General features: G+C 46.5%; 1 protein-coding gene across 6 annotated transcripts in view; it reads left to right on the top strand.

The window, feature by feature from the left end:
• LOC144152486 (decapping and exoribonuclease protein-like) overlaps nucleotides 1–20,988 on the top strand; it is a 54,386-nt gene that overhangs the window by 13,449 nt on the left and 19,949 nt on the right. For 2 of the 6 annotated variants that reach the window (XM_077683759.1, XM_077683761.1), the window contains exons 2-5: nucleotides 12,993–13,247; nucleotides 16,348–16,458; nucleotides 16,518–16,682; nucleotides 19,468–19,700. In XM_077683759.1, coding sequence (XP_077539885.1) covers nucleotides 13,018–13,247; nucleotides 16,348–16,458; nucleotides 16,518–16,682; nucleotides 19,468–19,700 — 739 coding nt within the window. In that variant the 5' untranslated portion in view covers nucleotides 12,993–13,017. Of the gene's footprint in view, nucleotides 1–6,301; nucleotides 6,525–12,992; nucleotides 13,248–16,347; nucleotides 16,459–16,517; nucleotides 16,683–19,467; nucleotides 19,701–20,988 lie in introns of those variants that run through there. The other 4 variants (XM_077683762.1, XM_077683758.1, XM_077683763.1 and 1 more) reach the window with 4 other exon arrangements.

The following is a 20,988-nucleotide window of genomic DNA, read 5'->3' as shown; positions in this document are numbered from 1 at the left end:
CCATTCATAGAGAGGAGGCACACTACAAGTTGTCCCCGTAACAGGCCTGCTACTTGATAGATACTGTGCCGCTGCTTCCGACCCAGGGTATGCGATGTGTTTTTTTTTAATTCAAGGCCCGTAGTCTTGTCCCTACCTTGAAAAAAAGCAATAATTTTATCAGCGGAGTGGTTTTAGGGTTAACCCTGACGACTGCCTCTGCTTTCATCGTGTTAAACTCTCTCTCTGGGGCACGTTTCTCCGCTTCGCAAAAACCAGTTCATAGTATGAAAAAATTGCATAAAAATATAGCCCACCTTCACTTAAAGGGACCCTGCAACACTTTTGATAACCGCTTTCACTCTTTCCTTCGCGTCTGGAAGCACTGCGAAAGCTACAGTTATCGCCAGAAGGAGCGGTACTGCGTGATTTGCTCGTCGCTGCATATCCGCCTCCCCTTTCTGCTTTGCTTCCGTGGCTTTACTTTTAAAGTTGCTCTCGAAAAGCATTCATTGCTGCAACTGAAGGAAAACCGGCCAACAGCCGCTACATGGCCTCAGTGACGTAATTCGGGCCGTCGAAGAACGTCAAGCCTGGGAAAGAGAGAAAAATCGTTTGAGCGAGTTTCCAAGTTATCTGCTGAGCTTAGAGCAGTAATTTTCGGCTGAGGTACTTCGCGACTCCCTAATCTAAGTACTGGGTGCGTTGGGGGACTACGTTCTGCAAGCATTTAAGGTATCAAAAAAGTTGAAAAAAGTGTTGCAGGGTCCCTTTAATGTCGCGAATGTTGATGTTATCAGTGAATCCTCCTGGTATTCTCTAATCGCAAGGCTAAACTCCTTAGAACTTCTCAAGGCCAGAAGATCGATTCCCGTTCACGCCCGTTCGTGCGTCAACTCTCGCTGGCGCTCCCGATTAGCGGCTTTTTCTACAGGAGAGCGCGCGCCTGTACCCATTTTCAGAACATTCGAGAAACGACCGCCAAGCATACTGGCCTATACATGCACGGTCCTCCGAACCATGTGTTTACGGGTGATCTTCCATTGGCCGACTCCTCTCCTCCTATCATTGGCACCCGCACCCCCCTCTCCCCACTACGTTGCACCTGTTCTTGGCGTTTGCTTCCCGTCGCTAGGCTATACCTAAGCCACAGCACTGTTCCCGCGTTACTACGCCTCGTCCCATGACAGGCTCGACAAAGGACAGCTTCGCTGTTCAAAGGTCCTTAGGGCCTTCATATTTTGGAATAAGACGACAATATTGCCCCTGAACAAATATCTTCCCGAGCAACGCATTTGCGTTTAGAGGAATAGAGGACTTTAAGACATCGTTGTAAGCCTGGTTTTTATAAGCTGGGTTTCCCACATTGCCTCTTTCGCAGTGAAGCTACGGAGAAGTATGCTTATAGAAAATGGCTCTAACTATTCTGTTACCCGCCGTGGTGGCTCAGTGGCTAAGACGTTGCGCTGCTGAGCACGAGATCGCGGGTTCGATTGCCGGCCGCGGTGGCCGCTTTTCTGATGGAGGCGAAAAGCAAAAACGGCTATGTGTACGAGATTTCGGCACACGTTAAAGATGCCCAGGTGGTCAAAATCAATCCGGAGCCCTCCACTACAGCGCGCCTCATCGCCTGCGTTGCGTCGGCACGTTAAACACTACAATGAATGAATGAATGAATGAATGAATGAATGAATGAATGAATGAATAAATAAATAAATAAATAAATAAATCAACCAATCAATCAATCAATCAATCAACTATTGTGTTGTCGAAGGTATCCCGAAACAACTGACATGATAATCAGCTGCTAAGATGACTATACCATCACTCCGAGTTACATTTGCTTGCCGCAGTTACTTCACAATGAAGTTGTAAACGTTAGAGCACTAGAGTCTGCTCTAAATACAGGCGCATCTACAGAGGGAGTACGGTTTCAGAAAACGGCGGTAACGTTTGTTTTGCAGGAACTATCTGGAAACGACTTATTTGAAAATTAGCCGCTCAGCGAACTCCAACTTTACGCCCCCAAGCTTCGGTGGTCACCCTTCTTCACAGAGTAGAAGGACACTGAACTTTTCCCACTAACCTTTAAATTTCCAGCATTCGAAACCTGTTTTCCGAACAGGAGGTAAGCGAAGAGAAATTTCGAAGGTTCCTGGAGCAACGGTGAATTTAAACAAGAGTATCAAGTGTTCGTACATGTTATTTTACAGGGGCGGGAGATAAAGGAAATTTATAGAGCCAACACGCCATGAAGTACTTGCGGTTTCAGCCGGGTAATGTAGTTCATTTATAGTACTGTTGTTCAAGGAAGCCTAGCCCACGACGTGGTTCCGAGGAAGCAAGGCGCGGTTAGGCACAAAATCTTGTGAACAGTACTGCGGATAGTGTAACACAGAGAGCAAGTGCAATCGATCGAGTAAATAGATATTTCTTGTCCGAAGTAGGAAGGACAAAAAGTAAATCAAAAGAATGAAAGCGCAAAGGTATCCCTCATCCACCGGCCTCACGTTATTACGGCAAATATAAGAAACCCATAAATCTTGACAGGAACAAAAATTTGTTAAAAGACCAACTGTTTACGCTTTCTCGGCATAAAAATCCGGAATTGTTAGATTTGTGTAAAAGTGGGGCAGAATCTCAGTTACTCGCCGTTACTCGCGAAACTACTCGCAGTTGTGTAGTTGCAAGGTAATAAGTTATATTAAGGTAATGTAATTAAAAGCACGCGAACCGGGACTCTTATTTTGCCGCCACCACGTAAAGAGAACTGGAAAAAAAATGGCAGCATCTCCACTCCGTGGATGATGGCGAGGGTGCGGAGTTAGGGAACTCGAAATGACATCCAATTTGCGCCTCGACCGTCATTCGATTTGAGCCGTGAGTTGCACCTTGATTATTCTCTAAACGAAACTGCGACTCATGGCTCAAATCGAATTTCGCTTGATTTTCGCTTGGTGGTGGTGTGCGCGCGGATGGACCCGGACGGACATTGGGAGGTCGTAAGGTACTTTGCACCGCTGCAGCCGAGGGAGTAAGCCATTTGACTCTCGGGTACTAACTCACGGTCGTGGCCCAATGGGTAAGACGACTGACACTGACTCTGTGTGGTCTACCGGACACAGGCTCGAATCCTGCCGGTGCCTGTGTGATTTTTTGCGATTGTAAATGCTATGAGCATGGACGCGGACGGACATTGTGCGGTACAAGGTACTCCGCACCTGATATACGGAACCGCAACCAGTTGAGCAAGCGCAGCGTGCCATCGTGGTGCACAGTAGTACTTTCAGGGCTTCCGCAGCAAGGGAAGCAGCGGTTCACTGGAGCAGTATAGTACTGGGATGTAGAGCCCGTGCTGCACCCGGTCCGACTTTGGACACCATCTGCGGTTCTGCCCGCTGTACCCGGCTCCCAGAGCTCGTGCCCTGACCTCACTCCCGAGTGAGATAAGGCCGAATTCCCTTCAGAGTTGTGCTACACGTCATCCGGGTACAACTGCAGCGATCGCCGGCGCGCTTTGGAGGTCGTTAAACCAGTTTATAGATGATGCACAAACTCTTGTCACCGGTTCTGGGCTCAGACATCCTGCCGGAACTACAGCCTGTCACGGCTGATGACAGTGATCAAATGACAGGACTTTTCAAATGGCAGGTGCAGAACACTTTGTGGGCTCGCCTTGTCGTCGTAGCTTGCTAATGGTCGATGCGACTGCCGGAATCAGGCGGCGCCGCGAGATAACGGACCCAAGTAGAGCCTGATGTACCGCCAACAGGGAGTCACGCTGAGGCTTCGAAAACCACGCGGTTTAAATAGACAACCGTTCCAACCTCGTGAATCGCTGGCGCTTGTCATACATCTCCCCATTGTTTACGCAAAGAAAACTGAGGGTACATTTCAGGCAAAATCTCTGTATATAACGGGCGGCCCCGCGTTCGTTTAGCTTGGAACGCTCGTTGGGTTAGTTTTTATGATAGTAAGCGGAGAAAGCGACAGCGCAAGAAATAAATGCCACGTTCGAAATGACGCAGAAAGGCTCCAGCCGCGCAAGAAAAAAATGGCGCGTTCGAAATGCCCCAGAAAGACTTCAGCAACGCAAGAAAAAAATAACGCGTACAAAAGGACGCAAAACAGCTCCAGAATACGAAATTAAAGAAAACACAAAAGGAACAGAACTCCCGCTGGCGCAGTTTCAGGCAGGGGGCACGCGGGCACTGCGAAGGCGGGAAATTTGAAATGCATTGGGTGGCAGCATCGAGCGGATAGCGGCGCTGCAGACCATTACGGCGAATCACTGCTATGCACTTCCGGCAGCTTTTACATTGAGAGGAACGGCTTTAATTTCTGCTTTACATTTTTAAAAAATTTTTCGTTCTTTTACAGCAGCGTTGCATTGTCATAAAGATAGGAAATAAACGTGTTCATCATCAACAACAACCAGCACGCCGGTTTCAGTTTTGTGTGGTTCTCGGTTTTCTCGCATTATCCGCGTGCTCCGCCCACATGTCTTGCTTGCAGTCAAGCTGTGCTTGCAGTTGTGTTCAGGTAGAATAAAGCCTTGAAGCTTTTGTTAGAGCCCATACAGTCTGCTGACCCTGGCACTCCGGTGACTCAAAACTTGGCTGTGCACTAGCAGTCTCAACGCTGAAGAGGTTTTTTAAGTGAGAAGAATGCTCCAAACAGTTTTTGTGCTGGCTGTCCAGAACGGGTGGCGTCATTACAAAAAAAAAAAAAAAAAAACCGCGGCGAGTGCAAATATGACGTCGGTTTTCTGAAGCCCATGCGCCTCAGTTCCAGCTGTCTGCTACGAGTGATATATGTAAAATCCTGTTGAGAGTTTCAAAATTGTAATAGTGTTTGCAAAAAGAAAATCATCCACTGATTACTCTTGTGCCATATTACGGAGTAATAGCAGAGCAGAGAAGTGGTCCCGGTACGGTAGCCGGTATACCCGCGCATGCGCAGAATAAATTTTTCCGCCGCTGCGCACGCACAGTACCACCGGGAGCCTACGAGGTACCGCACCGGTACCACTTTTCCGCTCTGCTATAGCTCTCTAATGTTCGCGCCTATCGTGTACCGTTTTCCATACCCCTCTGGAGTTCGTATCTCGTATTGCGTCACCTGTGACGGCGGTATCTAAAACTCAAGACAAACAGAACGTAGTTTTTGGGTCTTTCTGTTTGGCGAGAGTCGACTGAAATTTATCGGTAAAAAACAAAAGAAATCACACCACAAAATGTGACGAAACTGAAAAAAGAAGTCGTCCAAAGCCGCCTACCATAGCCCAGTATAGCACCCTGTATCCCGGTGCAAACTAAAAACGACAAAAAGCCGCGAAAAGTAGCCAAAAGTGGCCAAAAGCAGTCAAAAGTAGCAGATGTGTATCCAATCAGGCCCCCTGACAAGGTTAACATGAAAAAAAATGTATTTTATACACACAAGATACCACGAAGAGTTTTTTGAAATGGTGCGAGAGTGCTTGGGCATTGGTATACAGTTCTCAAAGTTTTGTGCAATTTTTTTTTAACATAATTGAGCATGCGACGGTGTAAGTTGACCGAATCTGCTCGGTTTTAATCCACCGCTCTTTCGCACCGTCGGCTTATGCTGACACCACGAAACCACGCCCTTTTCACTATTCTCATTGTTGTGCTTGCATATCGCACCGGTCGCTGCTTTTTAACCCTCTGATAATTGTTTAAATATCATTAAGGGCCAGTTTTATTTATAAAAGAGCATCGATATTTTCAGAATTTCTCGCGTGTTCTTCCCGAAATACGCCTAGGATTTTCTTCGCATTAAACAATGTGGATGAGCATAAACTGGCTGCACATACTTCGTGCTAGTACTCGTTGTCGCGGCAGGAACAACGTTTACCCCGGAGCTTCTTTACCCACGACTTCGAAACAGCTAGAAATAGCAAAGTTAAAAAGAAAGTAAATCCAACAAACGGGCGCCAAAACCTCGCCGGTGTTCAGCAAGGCATCCGTCGCATATCTGCGGAGTCGCGTAAGCTGCGCCGATGTTGTTGCATGTGTTGTTTATTGGCGCAAGGGCAACTTGGCCAAAGCGCGCCAAACGAGCGCAATGAAGTAACGAGGGTACCGTTACGGACGTCCGACTCTGGGACCCTCACCTGTATAATAATTTGTTTGTATGTTTGAGAACAAAATAAAAGTAAATTAGAATTTGAAAAAAAAATCCCAGTGTTATTGACTGAGCCGTTGTTTTCGCTGGGTTATTAAGACTAGGGTCATCGTCTTCGGAAAGAGCAACGCCAGCTCCGGATGACTGAGTCAGGAGGCACTGCCGGATCAGGTGTCCTTCGGCGCTCTACAGGCCAGACGTCTCGGTTTACGTTTTGCGATGCGCGGGTTGCGCAGTAGGGCGGCGCTGCACGCAGAGCTATGCACTTAGTCGGGTGAGGTGGTTGAGAGGCCTCCTCACGCGGCCATAGGTGAGTTCAGCGAGGGAGGAATTTTTAACGAGTTTGCGTAACGTTCGCTTCGCGGTAGCATTTCCTCTCGTGGATGCATTGGGTAAAGGTAAGAACGTTCGCTCAATACTTCTCCATTAAATGTCCATAATTTCTCAAAAGGCCTAACGAATAACTGTGGGCCACATTCTAGTTTGCTCCCTCATTGCATCCGTCTGCCTTTGGTGTACAGTTAAAACCCGATCTAACAAAGTCGTAAGGAACTGCGAATCATTTCGTTAAACCAAGAACTTCGTAAAATCAAGGCTGTCGTTTTAGATGCGGGTAATTCCGTAAATTAGATGTCTAAAGGGAGTCGCATCGAAGCATACTAAGACATCGTAATTGCGGGGGCCGCGCCACTCGCCGGCCGATAATTAAGCAATGCGCGAGAAGTCCGCGGTAAAACATAATGATAATAAATGTGTAGGGGTGCTCGGGGACACGAATATGTTTCGTTGCAAAAAAAAAAAAAAAACCCTGTAATTTTCGCCTGCGGAGAATTCTTGTCACTGGGCGGACAGGCTTCGTAGCAAGCAAGCGCGTTCAACGCGTCCTCGGTTCCTTCGTGAGCCCCAGAAAAGCGCTCGAAATAGTCAATAGCGTCCATCACCTGGCCTGCAGCGGGCACAGGAGCTTCAGCAGTTTTAGCAGTGACATTGATTTAAAACCGCGTCTGACGAGTGCATCTCGTAGAGAGCTTCGCAAAAACGAAACTATTTGCCGCGCTGTTTTTCTGACGTGGCTCAATAATCTTCGTGGCGTCCTGACGAAATACTTTCGAAATTGACCCTTTTTAAATGCGTCTGTTTCTCGATATTCACATTTAAATCGGGAATGGCGCTGAATTGTTGTTATTATATTCGAGTTCATCATAGCATTGAGCCGTATAGGTACCTGTGGCGGAATGCGAATTTATTCGTTAGATCGGGAAATTCATAACACCGAGTTTCGTTGGATCGAGTTTTGGCTGTATATACAACTGGAACTCTAACAAGACAGCACCACTGAGACAGGAACGCGAATTCACAAGGGCACCGCATACATATTCACGCATGCCTCCCGCCCATCTGAGTTCGCATCCCCGTCTCCTTTTGGTGCCGTCTTGTCACAGCTCCCGTTGTTTAAATGCCGAAATGAAGTAACTAGCTAAGCCAAAGTACTTTTGCAACGGCTCTACTAGCTTAAGATTTTCTCTATATATATGTAATGCTGCTGCCGTTTTGTTTTCGCTGGCCACTCTGTTTTCCGAAAGCCATCAAGTCCTCAAGCACAGGTACAAGCGATCGAGGCCAAACGATACGAATGTACGGTGTCGCTTGTGATCAGACTGGAGAAATTTTATTTTGCTAAAATATGCAGATCTTGTAGCAAGGACAGCTGGCCGCAATGTAAACTATTTCCTCAACATGCGATTCCTATGCTCTGCCAGCATTCGTATGACCTTTACAACAATTTCAAAGCTGAAGGCCTCGCCTAACCGTTGTTGCGAAGTTTGCACTGGTTATCCAACTTTTAAGCTTTCACCCTGCCGTCGCTTTTGTTGTATCTTTTTTTTTCTCCTATTAACATCGCTCGCTGAGACACTATGGGAAATTGAGGGCGGTGTTCTGCTTCTGGTATAATTTGTATCAAAGGACCCTGGTGCAACCACGAGGAGGGAAAATAGCGTTCATAAGTTCTAAGCGCTGGGCTTGATGACGATCAGCTTCTTCGGCAGTTATCAAGTGCGTGTTCACAACTGCAATACACCTATTGAGACAGAAAAGACGGAGCTGCAGTAACCACGAACGACAAGACCAGTAGGGATCCAGCCATTTCTATAATCTAACGTCGCAGATGCCAAAAGGCATCGCTTCAGCGCATAAACTTGAACGAGCGTGTCGACATTGATTACTTTGTCCGGGAAGGAGAAAGAGCAATCGGCCATGCGCAAATCCAGTAACAGGAAAACGCTGTTAGTGGACGAAGACACGAGGGGGAGGCACACACAAAATCGGGCTTCGCTATAGCCACGATAACAGAATGCCGGCGAAGGACCTGTAGGTAATTGTAGGTAAGAATTCGCTCGGCGAGTTTATGAAAGATAAAGACAGGGACGGATGGTAGGGAGATTTCATTTTATTTCATTTCTTTTTCCGTATAAAACAGCCAAATATGCCATTAAAAATGGTGCACACGGAAAGCGTGCACGCATGTACAGTCATAGACAAATGAAACGAGATCACAACAATATGAATTAGAACACACAAACAGCGTGGTTTACTTCCACGCAGGTCAGTTTGACGCGTGCAATAATTACGGTAACATAGTTGGGAAATCTGGCTTTAAAATATGCCAACAACGCGCCATTATTTCGTCTTCGCGTAAAGCATTTCAATTTTGCGTGTTGTAGGTTGTTTTCGTGTTCGCATTTCGTTTGTCTATGACTGCACTTACGTGTAGTGTGAAAAACTGGCAATCTCAGCATCCTCGAGTAAAACTAAGGTAGAAACAAATAACTAGGCAGGAAATATTATACAGTCTAGTCCACTTATAACAATATCCAAGTGCCAAGGAAATCCCATCGTTGTAACCGATAATTGTTATAAGCGGGTTGCGAAATAAAGAGACGGAACAGAGCTCAAAACCTTTTATTCACATGCCAGCAAGGTCGTACTACTACTTATTTGCGGAAAAGAAGCCACAGTCGGTCACCTTTGTGTGCCGCGTGTGAAGCTAGCGCAAATCTTTTCCAACAGCATCAATAGGTGCTTCACCTAGCTGAAGTAAATGTCCTTGGCGGAAACAAAGTCCACGAGGGACTGTGTTACGCATTGTGCCTCCTACAAGACACTACCTGAGTAGGCTGCGCAACCGCGTCATTAGAGCCGTCACTGCTGCACTTTTGGTGCTCAATATAACCGGATTCAATCGTTATATCCGATATCGTGGCACTGGAGCATTGTAAAAAGCGGTTTATTTTACCATAGAAAGAATAGAGAAGTTGAGGGTGTCAGAGGTGTTCATCGTTATATCCGATATATTGTTATAAACGGTATCGTTATAAGTGGACTCGACTGTATTACTAACGGTGAGAAGTACAAAGCGAGTGCCTTGGATTAAGAAACAAAACCGTGTAGAGGATGTCGGTAGTACAGTTTGACTGAAACTCTCTACTGGTTCGAGCAGAGAGTTTCAATTGAGTTGAATTCTGTAGGTACAGCATTTCGTTATGGCTGCGATATGACATCTTACCCATTTTTCTATACTGAAAGGGGAAATTTAAAAGCCTCCGCTCAACCTTTTACATCACTCTTATGACAAGATCTTGAAGTTGACTTTTGGGCATTTGTGTGGGTAACATTAAATTTTGCAAGAAAAAAAAAACTATTTGGATATATCAATGGGCTGCAGGGTTATTGGCAAATCCGTAGAAACCCGTAATTAAGCCCCAATTTAAGTTAGTCCTTTTAAGGGTTGTTTAGGCAACATTCCATAAAACCATTTTTAGACATTCGTATGGGTTGCGTATATTAACAAAAAAGAAAAAACAGAGCGATGTCTCAACGTGAGTGCGATATAAGAAATATTAGAAACAAAATTGGTGTTTCTCACTCTCTCAGGGGTGAAATTTGTAAGAACTTTCACCATCGTGAGTTCCTACAGATTGAAAGAAATGTGCTCCTGAAATGAAGCCTTTAGAGCCAGCAGTGTGGCTAGAGTTTGAACCACCTGTTAGGCATTTTCAGTTCGTTAGGGGTGTGATTTAAAGCAAAACTCTTTTCCCCCTTTATATGAGCCCACGGGCAAAATCCTTAGAATAGGGTTTGCGCATTTGTACCAGTAACATTTATCAGCAAAAAATAATTTGGTGTATCAATCGGTCGAACATATACGGGATAATGTGTAAAAATATCCATTATATTCCGGAATGCCGATTCGCTTCATAGGCAAACCGGTTTTGTGAGGACGAAACATTGAAACTACTTTTAGAGAATTTTAAGGGGTACATCTCTCAGCAAAAGCCACTTCGATGGCTCAACGTTCGGCCGAGATGATCACGACTTAGTGAAAACGCACTTTCTCCCTTTTACTCACTCAGAGTTGGGATTTCACAAAGTCCAGCCTTAGCGCACACATTTCTATCCATCTGTAGGAGCTCAAGATGTCGCTCGCTCGTTGAGATATCGATGGGGTGTTTGCTGATATACGAAACCCTACGAATGCGTAAACATTGTTTTGCGATTTATAGACAACGCCCTAAAGGAAGAATTTAAATTTGGGGTAAATTAGATGTGTTACGGACATTCAAGTCTCTAGGTCCACCAGTTTCCGCTAGGCGTCAATGAATCGGTAGGTCGGTCGGTCTGTCGGTCGGTCGGGCACTTGTCCTTATAGGTGCAGATATGTTTTTGGGAGAGTGACTGGAGCCGCTTTGTCTGGTTAAGAATGCTCTGGAATCGGGCGCGAGTTCACTTTCCGCGATATGGACAAGTATGAGTGCAAGATAGTGACCCCTGCGGCGAAAAGTGCTCATAGAAAACGCGACAGGGTATATTTAGATGAATTTTCCAGCGGTAGTATTTTATTACTACGAGTGCTCTGTGAGGTGTCCTGACTGTCTGTTACTTTGGTCCCATCACACTGCCGGAACCGTGCATGTTAGTTGGCCGGTGTTCACCGCTGCTAGTATGGCGGGTGCGTCGCCAAGCACAGGTGTGAAAAACACAATGATTTTGCCTGTTTAACAATTTAAGGAATTTACCTTAGTCCCTCTGACTCTGAAGCGAGGGATCACAAGTCTGCGGGATTTGGTTGATAAGAAAGTGCAATTGCTTTCTTTGTTTTCAAACTGCGCAGAAATAACCAAACGCAACATTGACTGGTATTTACTAGTTACGTCAGAAGTGAGCCATTAGGAGCATCTTTACCGTTGCCATTAAAAGGCAACGGTAAACCTCAGTTTGTGAATTGAAGTATCTTAGCGGCTAGGTTCTTTTTCATCGCTTTTACTGATACTCCTGTTCGGAGGGCGGACCGGCTTTTTTAACATCTTTTCCAGTATGGACGGATGTCCGCCGAAGCCTCGATTTAAAGGGACCCTGCAACACTTTTTTACACGTTTTTCTTTGAAATGTAAATGCTTGCAGAACGTAGTCACCCAACACACCCAGTACTTATATTAGGGGGTCGCAAAGCATCTGAGCCAGAAGGTAGTGCTCTCCAAGTTCCAAGTTCAAACTTGGAAACTCGCTCAAAAGATTTTAACACCAAAGTGTTTTATGCCCGACTACACAAAGGTTTTGGTGACGTGATATCCGTCACGGAGTGACTTCGCCAGAAAAAGTGCCATCGACGCGGTGGCGCCCGGTTTCGATCCCAGGACTGTCTGGCCGGAACGGGAGGTACGTGGCACTCTTCCCACCGCGCTACAAACCGACACTGGAGCGTATGCTACAAACGCGCCTTATGTCCTTCCCTATGACTCATTCAGATGGTGCGCGCCGTCTAGAAGAGGCGAAGCGAAGTAGCGCATCATGACGCTAATGAGCGCCGACAGTTGGCGCCTCGATGCCGGTGCCTTCGTGTACGGGGGACGCCAGTGAATTGAGGCACCCTCCCCTGTTTTAAATGCAGAGCATTTCTTTAACTCACGATGCCACCCGGCGTTGTCGGCGTGCCTCGGCGTCCGCAACAGCCGTTCCAGGTGCGCCCTCTCCCCCAGTCCTCCTCTCCCGCATCACGCTACTCTCCTCGCTCTCAACAACAGGTCCGCACCCCTCCCCCTACACTGTATAAAAAATAATACTTACTGGCGCCTGGTTTCGATCCCACGACCCTGCGGGCGGAACGCAAGGTACATGGTGCTCTACCCACTGCGCCACAAAGCCGACACAGAATGGAAGGCTACGAACGCGCCTTATATCCTTGACTCATTCAAACTACGTCAAGAAGCTGCTGATACAACGCATTCACTACCACAAACTCCCCAAACACTAAACGTTAACGCAATACCCCCACCCCCTATGCGACGCATTAACTCGAGTCCCCCTTGCGGGGAGATGGGCCCTTTTGTGTTTCTTGCGTGTCAGTGTCACTTCGTCTGGCGGGGTCAGGCTCGCGAACCCTTCGCACAAGAAGGAAATTGCTTTAACATTCAACTGCCTCTGCGAAGGCCCCTTTCACTTTCTTGTTTTGCCGCTTCCTATGAAAGAGGGATCAACCACATTTTTTCTATCTTTTCCGGTCTTGACGTTCTTCGACGGCTCGAATTACGTCATTAAGGCCATCTAGCGGCTGTTGGCCGGTTTTCCTTTAGTTGCAGTAATGAATGCTTTTCGGTAGCAACTTTAAAAAGAAGGCCGAAAAAAAAAAACAAAGCAGAAATGGAAGGCGTATCTGGTGCGACGAGCAAATCACGCAGTGCCGCTCCATACTGGCGATAACTATGGCTTTCGCAGTGCTTTCAGACGCAAAGGAAAGAGTGAAAGCGTTTATCAAAAGTGTTGCAGGGTCCCTTTGATGCGGTAACCCGAGTTTTCTTGAACTTTCGCAGTTTCCATTGGCCACATCGCGGCGGAATGTACGGCAGCATCGTATCATCACTGCCCGTCCACAACTCGCGATTCTACCGCGGTGGGGCGCCACACTACTCGGATCCGGAAGAGCTCGGAACCTACTCGCTGGTGGGCGGAGAAGGGGCGTACGCCAAGGGCAACGTCCACGGCCGATATCTGCTCATTCCAGAGCGACCGAATGACCTCCACTGGGACCTGGACGAGGGATATGCGGACGTCGTGCGTCTTGACAGGTGATCTGCGCGGATAAGTGGAGCGCGCCCACAGGGCTTGGAACCTATTACCCTGTTCTTTAGTGAACGGTAACATCCAGCATTTCTAAACATTAGGGGTACAGTGCCGACTTGCACTGGCGTGCGTGCAAAAGAGGACAGGAGTGGATAGAAACAGTTTTTTTTTGCCTAGAATATTTCGCACAGTCAATGGAAGATGTACAGTAGTCTAGGGACAAACGTTTACTTCAAAGTTCACAATTTTGGTTCGCCCGCTATGTTTTCAATGTATTTTACAGCCGCTTGATTCAACTGCTCCATTGCGTAAATTCGGTTAATTCTTACATTTTGCTCGTCTTTGTCGGAAAATATCTGCTGAATTTGCCACATCTAGCTGCACATTTGCATCCTTTGAGCACATTGCTGGGATCCGCGAGTTCTTGACCAGTGCAGCAAACGTTTGCAATAAACTTGCGGCCCTTGCTGGCATCGCAAACGTTGTGTGGAACGCTCATGCAAACACAAAACAGGGATCCATTCGTAATTTTCTTTGAGTGTTGAATTATTAAATATATGTCAATGTTTTGTTACAACACAAGTTGTGGCCACCAGTCATATTTATGACAACTTCTGATGATTGATTGATTGATTGATTGATTGTAGGGTTTTAACGCGCCGATGCAACGCAGGCGATGAGGCGCGCCGTAGTGGAGGGCTCCGGATTAATTTTGACAACCGGGGGATCTTTATCGTGCGCCGAAATCTCGTACACACGGGCGTTTTTGCTTTTCGCCTCCATCAGAAAAGCGGCCGCCGCGGCCGGGAACCGAACCCGCGACCTCGTGCTCAGCAGCGCAACGCCTTTGCCACTGAGCCACCGCGGCGGGAACTTCTGATACTTCAGACTTCTGGTAATTTAAACCAATTTAGGGGTGCCTTCGAGGTTTAATTATCGCGAGCCCACTGTAGTTCATTAAGAACTAGTCGTACCACTAAACCCATCGCAAGGACTGCAGTAACGCTGAAGCTCACTAGATCAGTGTGTTTTTGATCATGTTAATACAGTGAAAACGTGTGCGAACTGTGAAAAAATTGCCTATACATTCGTTCCAAAGTATCTTGCTTTCAACGAGAATAGAGCTCAGGTTGCTTAGGTGCTGAAAATATAATTCACTCGAACGCTTCACTTGAGCTTACGCTAATAAGCGCTTCGTCAGGATGAAGGTTGCTACCAGAAAGCATTTCGAACAAAAAGTGACATTTTAACTGTGTTGTAGGAATAAAGCAGTGCATGCGGTACAGTAGCAAAGTCTAGATGTCGTCCGGATACTTCATCGCTGTTTTTGCTCTGAGTACACGCTTTAAGGTCGCTCGAAGTCAATTTCCTTGGGAACTTTTTTGTGCTTAATGCGAAACCTTGCTTCTCGGTAATAGTAGGTCCACCATAAGTGGAAGAGTGCAAATGAAATTTCAAAAGGAAACTTCGAATAAACATAATCCAGTCTAGACTTTACCGATAATGGCAGCGCTAAGCACATAAGGGTTGTAAAATAGGAGTAATTTAGCTTTGGTAGTAAGATGACACTTTTGGTAGCGCCGAAGCAAGAATGATATCAAAATTATACCATGCAATAAATAAATGAAAGATAAATAAATAAGTAAATAAATTAATACAGAAGTAACTCAGTCATTCTAGTGTGTGACAGATAGGAAGTCCTGCGCAAATCTGCCGACCAGCGCACCAGAGAGATAGCGGAAGCCTCGAAGATGGAGAGTGCGTGTCATGGAATTCGGTCGTAGTGCGCAGTCTGGAGTCGACACCAAAAATGATTTTTTTTTGCTTTTCTTGTGCACGCATACGTGCAATGCACCCTGTAGCGTTTAGGATTGCATTCACATTTTCCCGTTGATAGTATGGGGCTTGTGGTGCCTTAAGGTTTTCCAATTTATAACTCGTAGCTGTATGACGGGCTTTTGTTCCGTCTTGCTGGTCGTCCTGCATCCATTACGCGCTCAAATTTAAGCTGTTTACAAAACCACGATGCGGAAAAATGTGTGTTAGAGTGACTGATTTGATAATCGTTGAATTTCAAAAACACTTACGAAGCTTTAACTGGTAGGGCAAATCTGTAGAAACAGCAGAGCCGGCGTCTCCTCTCCCTTCTTCGAGTACCTCCGCTGTTGCATATCACATGGACTTCGGACTTGCCGCTAAAAGTTCTCCATGACTGGCCGGCTCGGATCAATGTGTTCGCAAACTTTCACCTCTCTCCCAAAGTGGACCGTGTTAGCACCGACCGAGCTATAACCGACGGCAACCGACTTCGCGAACTCGGCGTCCGTAGCGCGATCGTTTCTGCGCGCCCACTTCAGGCGCGAACACACCTGAACTGGGTGCCCCTGAGAGATCACGCCATGATTGAACGATGGGCACAGTGTTCTCGAAGGAGCAGTGGTAGCGGCGCGCGCAATGACGTCATAGCTAGGCGAGGCTTGGCTCCGCCTACGCACCTGGGCGAAGGCCAACCGCGTGTGGCGCCGGGGGAGTTTCTTTTAAATGCAGAGCATTTCAGTAACTCACGATGTCTCCCGCGTTGACGTCCGTAGTCGTAGTCCGCACCCCTCCCCCTACACTATATATAAAAAAATACTATCCGGCGCCTGGTTTCGATCCCTCGACCCTGCGGGCGGAACGCAATGTACATGGTGCTCTACCCACTGCGCCACAAAGCCGACACAGAATGGGAGGCTACGAACGCGCCTTATATCCTTGACTCATTCAAACTACGTCAAGAAGCTGCTGATATAACGCATTCAGTACCACCAACTCCCCAAACACTAAACGTTAACGCAATACACCCACCCCCTATGCGACGCATTTACTCGAGTCCCCCTCGCGGGGAGATGGGCCCAATTTTTTCTTCGTAATTTTTAAATTTTTTTGCGAATCGGCTGCGTGGTTTCGTTTAATAAATACAGGATGACCCTTGAGTGTGTAGGTGTTTTCAAGGCACCCCAAACGATCAATGCCTGACAAACGAAACATCATCATGATATGCTTCATGGTATTATACATTAATTGGCTGGACATTCTGGATATATGATTCATATTTTTTTTCAGAAACCAGACGCCTGTAATGGACACGACATTGCAGTGGATACTAGATAACAAGGCAACGTTCTGTAACGCGATCGACGGGATGAACCCAAGCAAGGGAATAACCTCGGATGGGTAAGGAGACCCGATAATAAATGTGCAGGACTATAAATTAAGAGTGCTTCCTTTTCTAGGCAGTTAGGGTATGATCAGCGGCAATGGAATTCTACACATACAAACGGGTGCAGTTTGTGGGGTATGACAGCCGGAAATCCGTTCCTACTCATGCCAAATGTGGACAAACTGATACAGCATGATCTTCAGTATTCTGGCTTTCTAACGCAGCATCTTCCGACATTGTGAGTAAGGAAAGCTGAGATTGTTGAGAACTGCATGTAAAATGGGTTCCAATTTTAAAGGGGCCCTGCAACATCTTTTTTGAGTTTTTTTATATACTTATTTCAGAACGTAGTCAACAAACATACTCAGCATACTTTGAATAAAGGGTACTTCCGCTAAGAAATACTGGTCTATGCCGATCAGATAACTTAGAAACTGTACAAAAGACTTTTTCTTCTATCCCTGAGTTGGCGTTCTCCGAGTGCTCGCATTACGTCATTACAGCGCTGTAGCGTCTGTTGGCCGGATTTATTTCAGTTAGATCACCATTTAAAAAAATGCCACAAAAGTAAAGTGGAAACCGAAGCCGCATGGGAAATTATGAGATATATCTTGAGGCCCTCTCTGTCAAGTGCTTCCAGGCAATCATACTGGGATCGTGAAGAAGAAGGTAAGGACAGCTCGTAAAATACAAGGCTCGGGCCCAGTGAATCGATTCTATGAATGGACTTCTTAAAAAAATAAACAGCTCAAAAACACAGACACCAGCGGAAGAAAAAAGAAAGGGCGACGCTGGCGTCCTATCTTTCTCTTCGGCTAGTGCCTGTGTTTTTACGCTGTTATTTGAAGACGTTCAACCAATACCAACTCGCCCAAATGTCGATCCTTCTAAATACTTTCTATGCCGGCGAATGTTTTGCAAATGTATCTCTCCAACGTGTTTACCATCTTGCCCTACTTTCAGTTCTATCGTTCGGAAGCCCCTAACGGTCCACGGGTTGTCGTTTCGTCTCGCTACATGACCAGCTGAAGTCCATGTCTTTATTTCGACGATGATGTCCTCTACGCGATTGTGTTCTCTGTTTCAGGACGTCAGTTTCCTGTGTTTAAGCGTTACCCCAATCATTCATCGTTTAATTCCTGTTTGCGCGGACATAAACTCTCCTTCCTGATTTGTAGTAATGCGCCAAACTTCCGCTTTTATATCGTCACCGGCAATACACATTAGTTCTACACTATTATTTTTAGTGTCAGAGGTAACCTTTTCTACTAATTAGGAGTGCTTGCCGGTTGCACTCCAGCCCATACCTATTCTATGGCGGATTTTTTTTGCGTATTTGAGGTCAGCACTGATGACCTGTCCAGCGAAGTCAAGTTCCTCTCCTTGTTCTTGTATTTCATTACCTAAAACGAAAAAGGTGGTACCAGGATGTTTATTTAGCATTACGTAGGTATATCTATTTTTCTTTAGCCCTACAGCCAAGCTTTCTGACTAGTTTTGAAACATTTTTCGCAGGTCTTCACTAGACTCACAGAACAAAAGTATGTCCACCTCAAACGTCAAGTGGCTCAAGTATTCCCCGCTCATCCATAATCCTGCTGTTCCCAGCCAAGCTTCCTAAATACCCTTTGCAGTCAAGCTATGAAGAATTTTGTCGAGATGTTATCCCCCAGTCTTACTCCCTTTCTGATGGGGAACTCTTCTCTTTTGGGGGGGAGGATTATCCTGCTAGTATATTCCTTTTAGTTATATGTCATCCCAAAGTCTTACGTACGTCGCCTCTATTCCTTGGTGTTTTTATGATTCCAGTACTGCTACGATGTCTACTGAAACAAACGCTTTTTCGTAGACTATATTGCCACAGTCCATCGAGTCGGCAGAAATGCCATCAATCCCGCAATGGCACGAAACAAGATGCACGTGTTCTCGCTCAGAGAAGGAAAAGAACAGAAGGCTCGTGTGTGCGCCTGCATAGCCATTAGTCTTGGAATTTCGGCCCGATCTTTGCATTAACCCAATTGGTTACGCGTAGAGAATCTCACCACTACGATAGAATATATAAATGCAACGAAAAGGCGTGCGCTACGGTCCTCGGAATTTTGTGTTACTTGATAGATGACACGAATGCGATTCAATGCTGAGCATCATTTTCTAAACACAGCCTGTTGTCTCGGTAGTTGGAAACTGAAGCTGTCGCTGATGTGGTTAAGTATAACCTTGGTAGACAGGCGGTATACCACCGCGGGGGTAATATATTAATCTGGCACTAATCGTCGTTGGCAGCCTTACCAGGCGCTTATAGAACGGAAGTATGTGGAACGGTAGAAATACTTGTCGATCTCGTTTCCGGGCCCATTCTTCGATACAAGTGCGACTTACCGTTGACCGTACCTGTTAGGTCGCCTTGATTGAATACACGTTTGAATGAGGAAGAACAGGAAGCTGGCAGCAAATTCGTTCGGCTAGAAGTTGGCTTCACCTGCTGGGTCATGCAGCTTAGATGTGAAATCAATATTGCAGCGAGCGAGGAGTGTACTTCAGGAAAAAAACAAAGGTAGGTGGCAAGTGTGCACGTTGTGCAGTTGGCCTCCGGAGGTGTAGCTGGAAGAATGCGCATGGGCAAACTAATGTAGTCAGAGTGGATGACAAGAGCCCGCAGCCAACCGCGTAGTGACACCAGTGTTGCTTCTACGCCGGTTTCACATCGCTCTAAATCAGAGCTGGAAAACTGCCGCAGTTAATATTCAACCCGTTCATGGTGGCATACGGGGAATATTGCTCACCTTGTGCGAATATTAATCAGTTCTTACTAACGACTTCGCACATGGAGTGCCAAAAGTATGCGATTGTTTTCACCGGGACGGAATGAAGTTTTAAAAGAAACACGGAATACATACGCCGTGGTACTGATACCAATAAGACAAAACTAACCACAAAATTTTCTTAACTTTTTTCGAGCCCGGAACAAAGCTCTCTCGTTCACACGCAGTCACCGTTTTTTTTTGTTTCCCGACTTCTACCAGAGGTGCACCAAGGGCGTTCGTGGTTCGGCGGGGCGCTCTGCACAGCGCATTTTGCACTCCTTACGATATTCGGAGTGACTGGATGATCGCTGCCACTCGACACCAGGGCGTCGTGTATCTGAAGGCCTTTGACACCGAGGCCTGGAAGGCGCAATGCAGGGATCGCGAGAACAACAGCTTTCAAGACCACGCCACTTTTTGGGGGCACAACTTCGAGCAGCACATTACGTCAGGTGCGGTAACGTCGTCGCAGTTTTTGCCTGTACAACAATACTGAAAAGAGAAAAACCTACCCCGCTCCACGAGCGGCAAGAACAGTGCTTTTCAACGCGTTTCGCGTGTAGCATGGGAAATGGTCTTGTTTCGGCGATTTCTAACAGCGGTCCTTTTTCGTCCGTCTGCTGAAGCTCGTGCGTCACGCAGGGCTAGAAGCAGATTCTTAGACCCACCAATAGAAAGCAACACTGAATCGCAGGCGGGTTCCTCTCCCTTCTGCTAGGGGAGGGAGAAGGAGGGAGCCTCCCGCCGCTAAAGTTTAGCTGCCGGATTTCTTTGGGCGATCGGTAGAACTTGCGTGGCGACGGCGCTGCCTTCCTCGAGGGAGTGCCCGTTGACGTTTTAGCTGACACCAGACAGCCGAATCTCCGCTGTTTCAGCTTGTTTTACACTGGATCGAACAAGACAAAGCGCTAAAATAGGAGGGTTGGAGCAGGAGCAGAGGGAAGACGGAGGCCACCTTCAGCGTTGCCGTAGATTATAGTCACACTTTTCCGCAAGTGGCTTAACTACTAGCCCGCTGTTGCATCGTCAGCGTCTTGGGGTTTCGCACGAAAACATAGAGAAAACACTGAGCGCTAACGTCTAGACTAGTGTCACTAGATAAGCTTACAGGGTATCCGCATTCTTTTCTGCTACTGTTCTGTGCCGCCGCCATTATCATTGGTCAGTTCGCATCACGTGACATTTGTTTACAGTGCGATGGTTCATGGGCGCAGCCATTTTGTTGTTTATGCGTTTTAGTCGGTCAGCTCTGGGATACTTAGCTTGGCCTCCCTGCTCTCCGGCTGCACGCGACTGACGTCGTTCCGAACGCGAATCAACGATAACGCGTGTAGCAGCATTTCAAGAGCAGAAGTGCGTCTGAAGAAGCCGTTTTGCTTTATTTTCGGCAGTGTTGCTATAACGAAAGTTAGCTTAGAAGCAGCAATCTCGCAACCCTGAAAAACACCAAAATGCCCGCCGTTGATAACGTGCTCGCCTCAGTGGCGCTACTGTGATACCTTATCTAGTGATACTAGTCTAGACAATAGCACTTCAAATATTCTTTTAGCATGCGACCATTGAAAAATGTTTTGCTAACAGCGCACTAGGCTTAGCAGGAAGTTAAAGATAAGAGTTGCGACCTAAAACGTGGTTAAAATATTTCCCAATTTGTTTTAATCATTTAAAATGAATGAACCAACCTTGTAAAACAGCAATTCCTGTCAGGACGTTTTTAAACAGACACTAATAAAAATCATG

Source organism: Haemaphysalis longicornis, unplaced genomic scaffold (genome assembly GCF_048455015.1).
Source record: "Haemaphysalis longicornis isolate Haplotype H1 unplaced genomic scaffold, Haemaphysalis longicornis Haplotype H1 scaffold_9, whole genome shotgun sequence".
Lineage (NCBI taxonomy): Eukaryota > Metazoa > Arthropoda > Arachnida > Ixodida > Ixodidae > Haemaphysalis > Haemaphysalis longicornis.
This window is presented reverse-complemented; position numbering and strand designations above follow the sequence as displayed.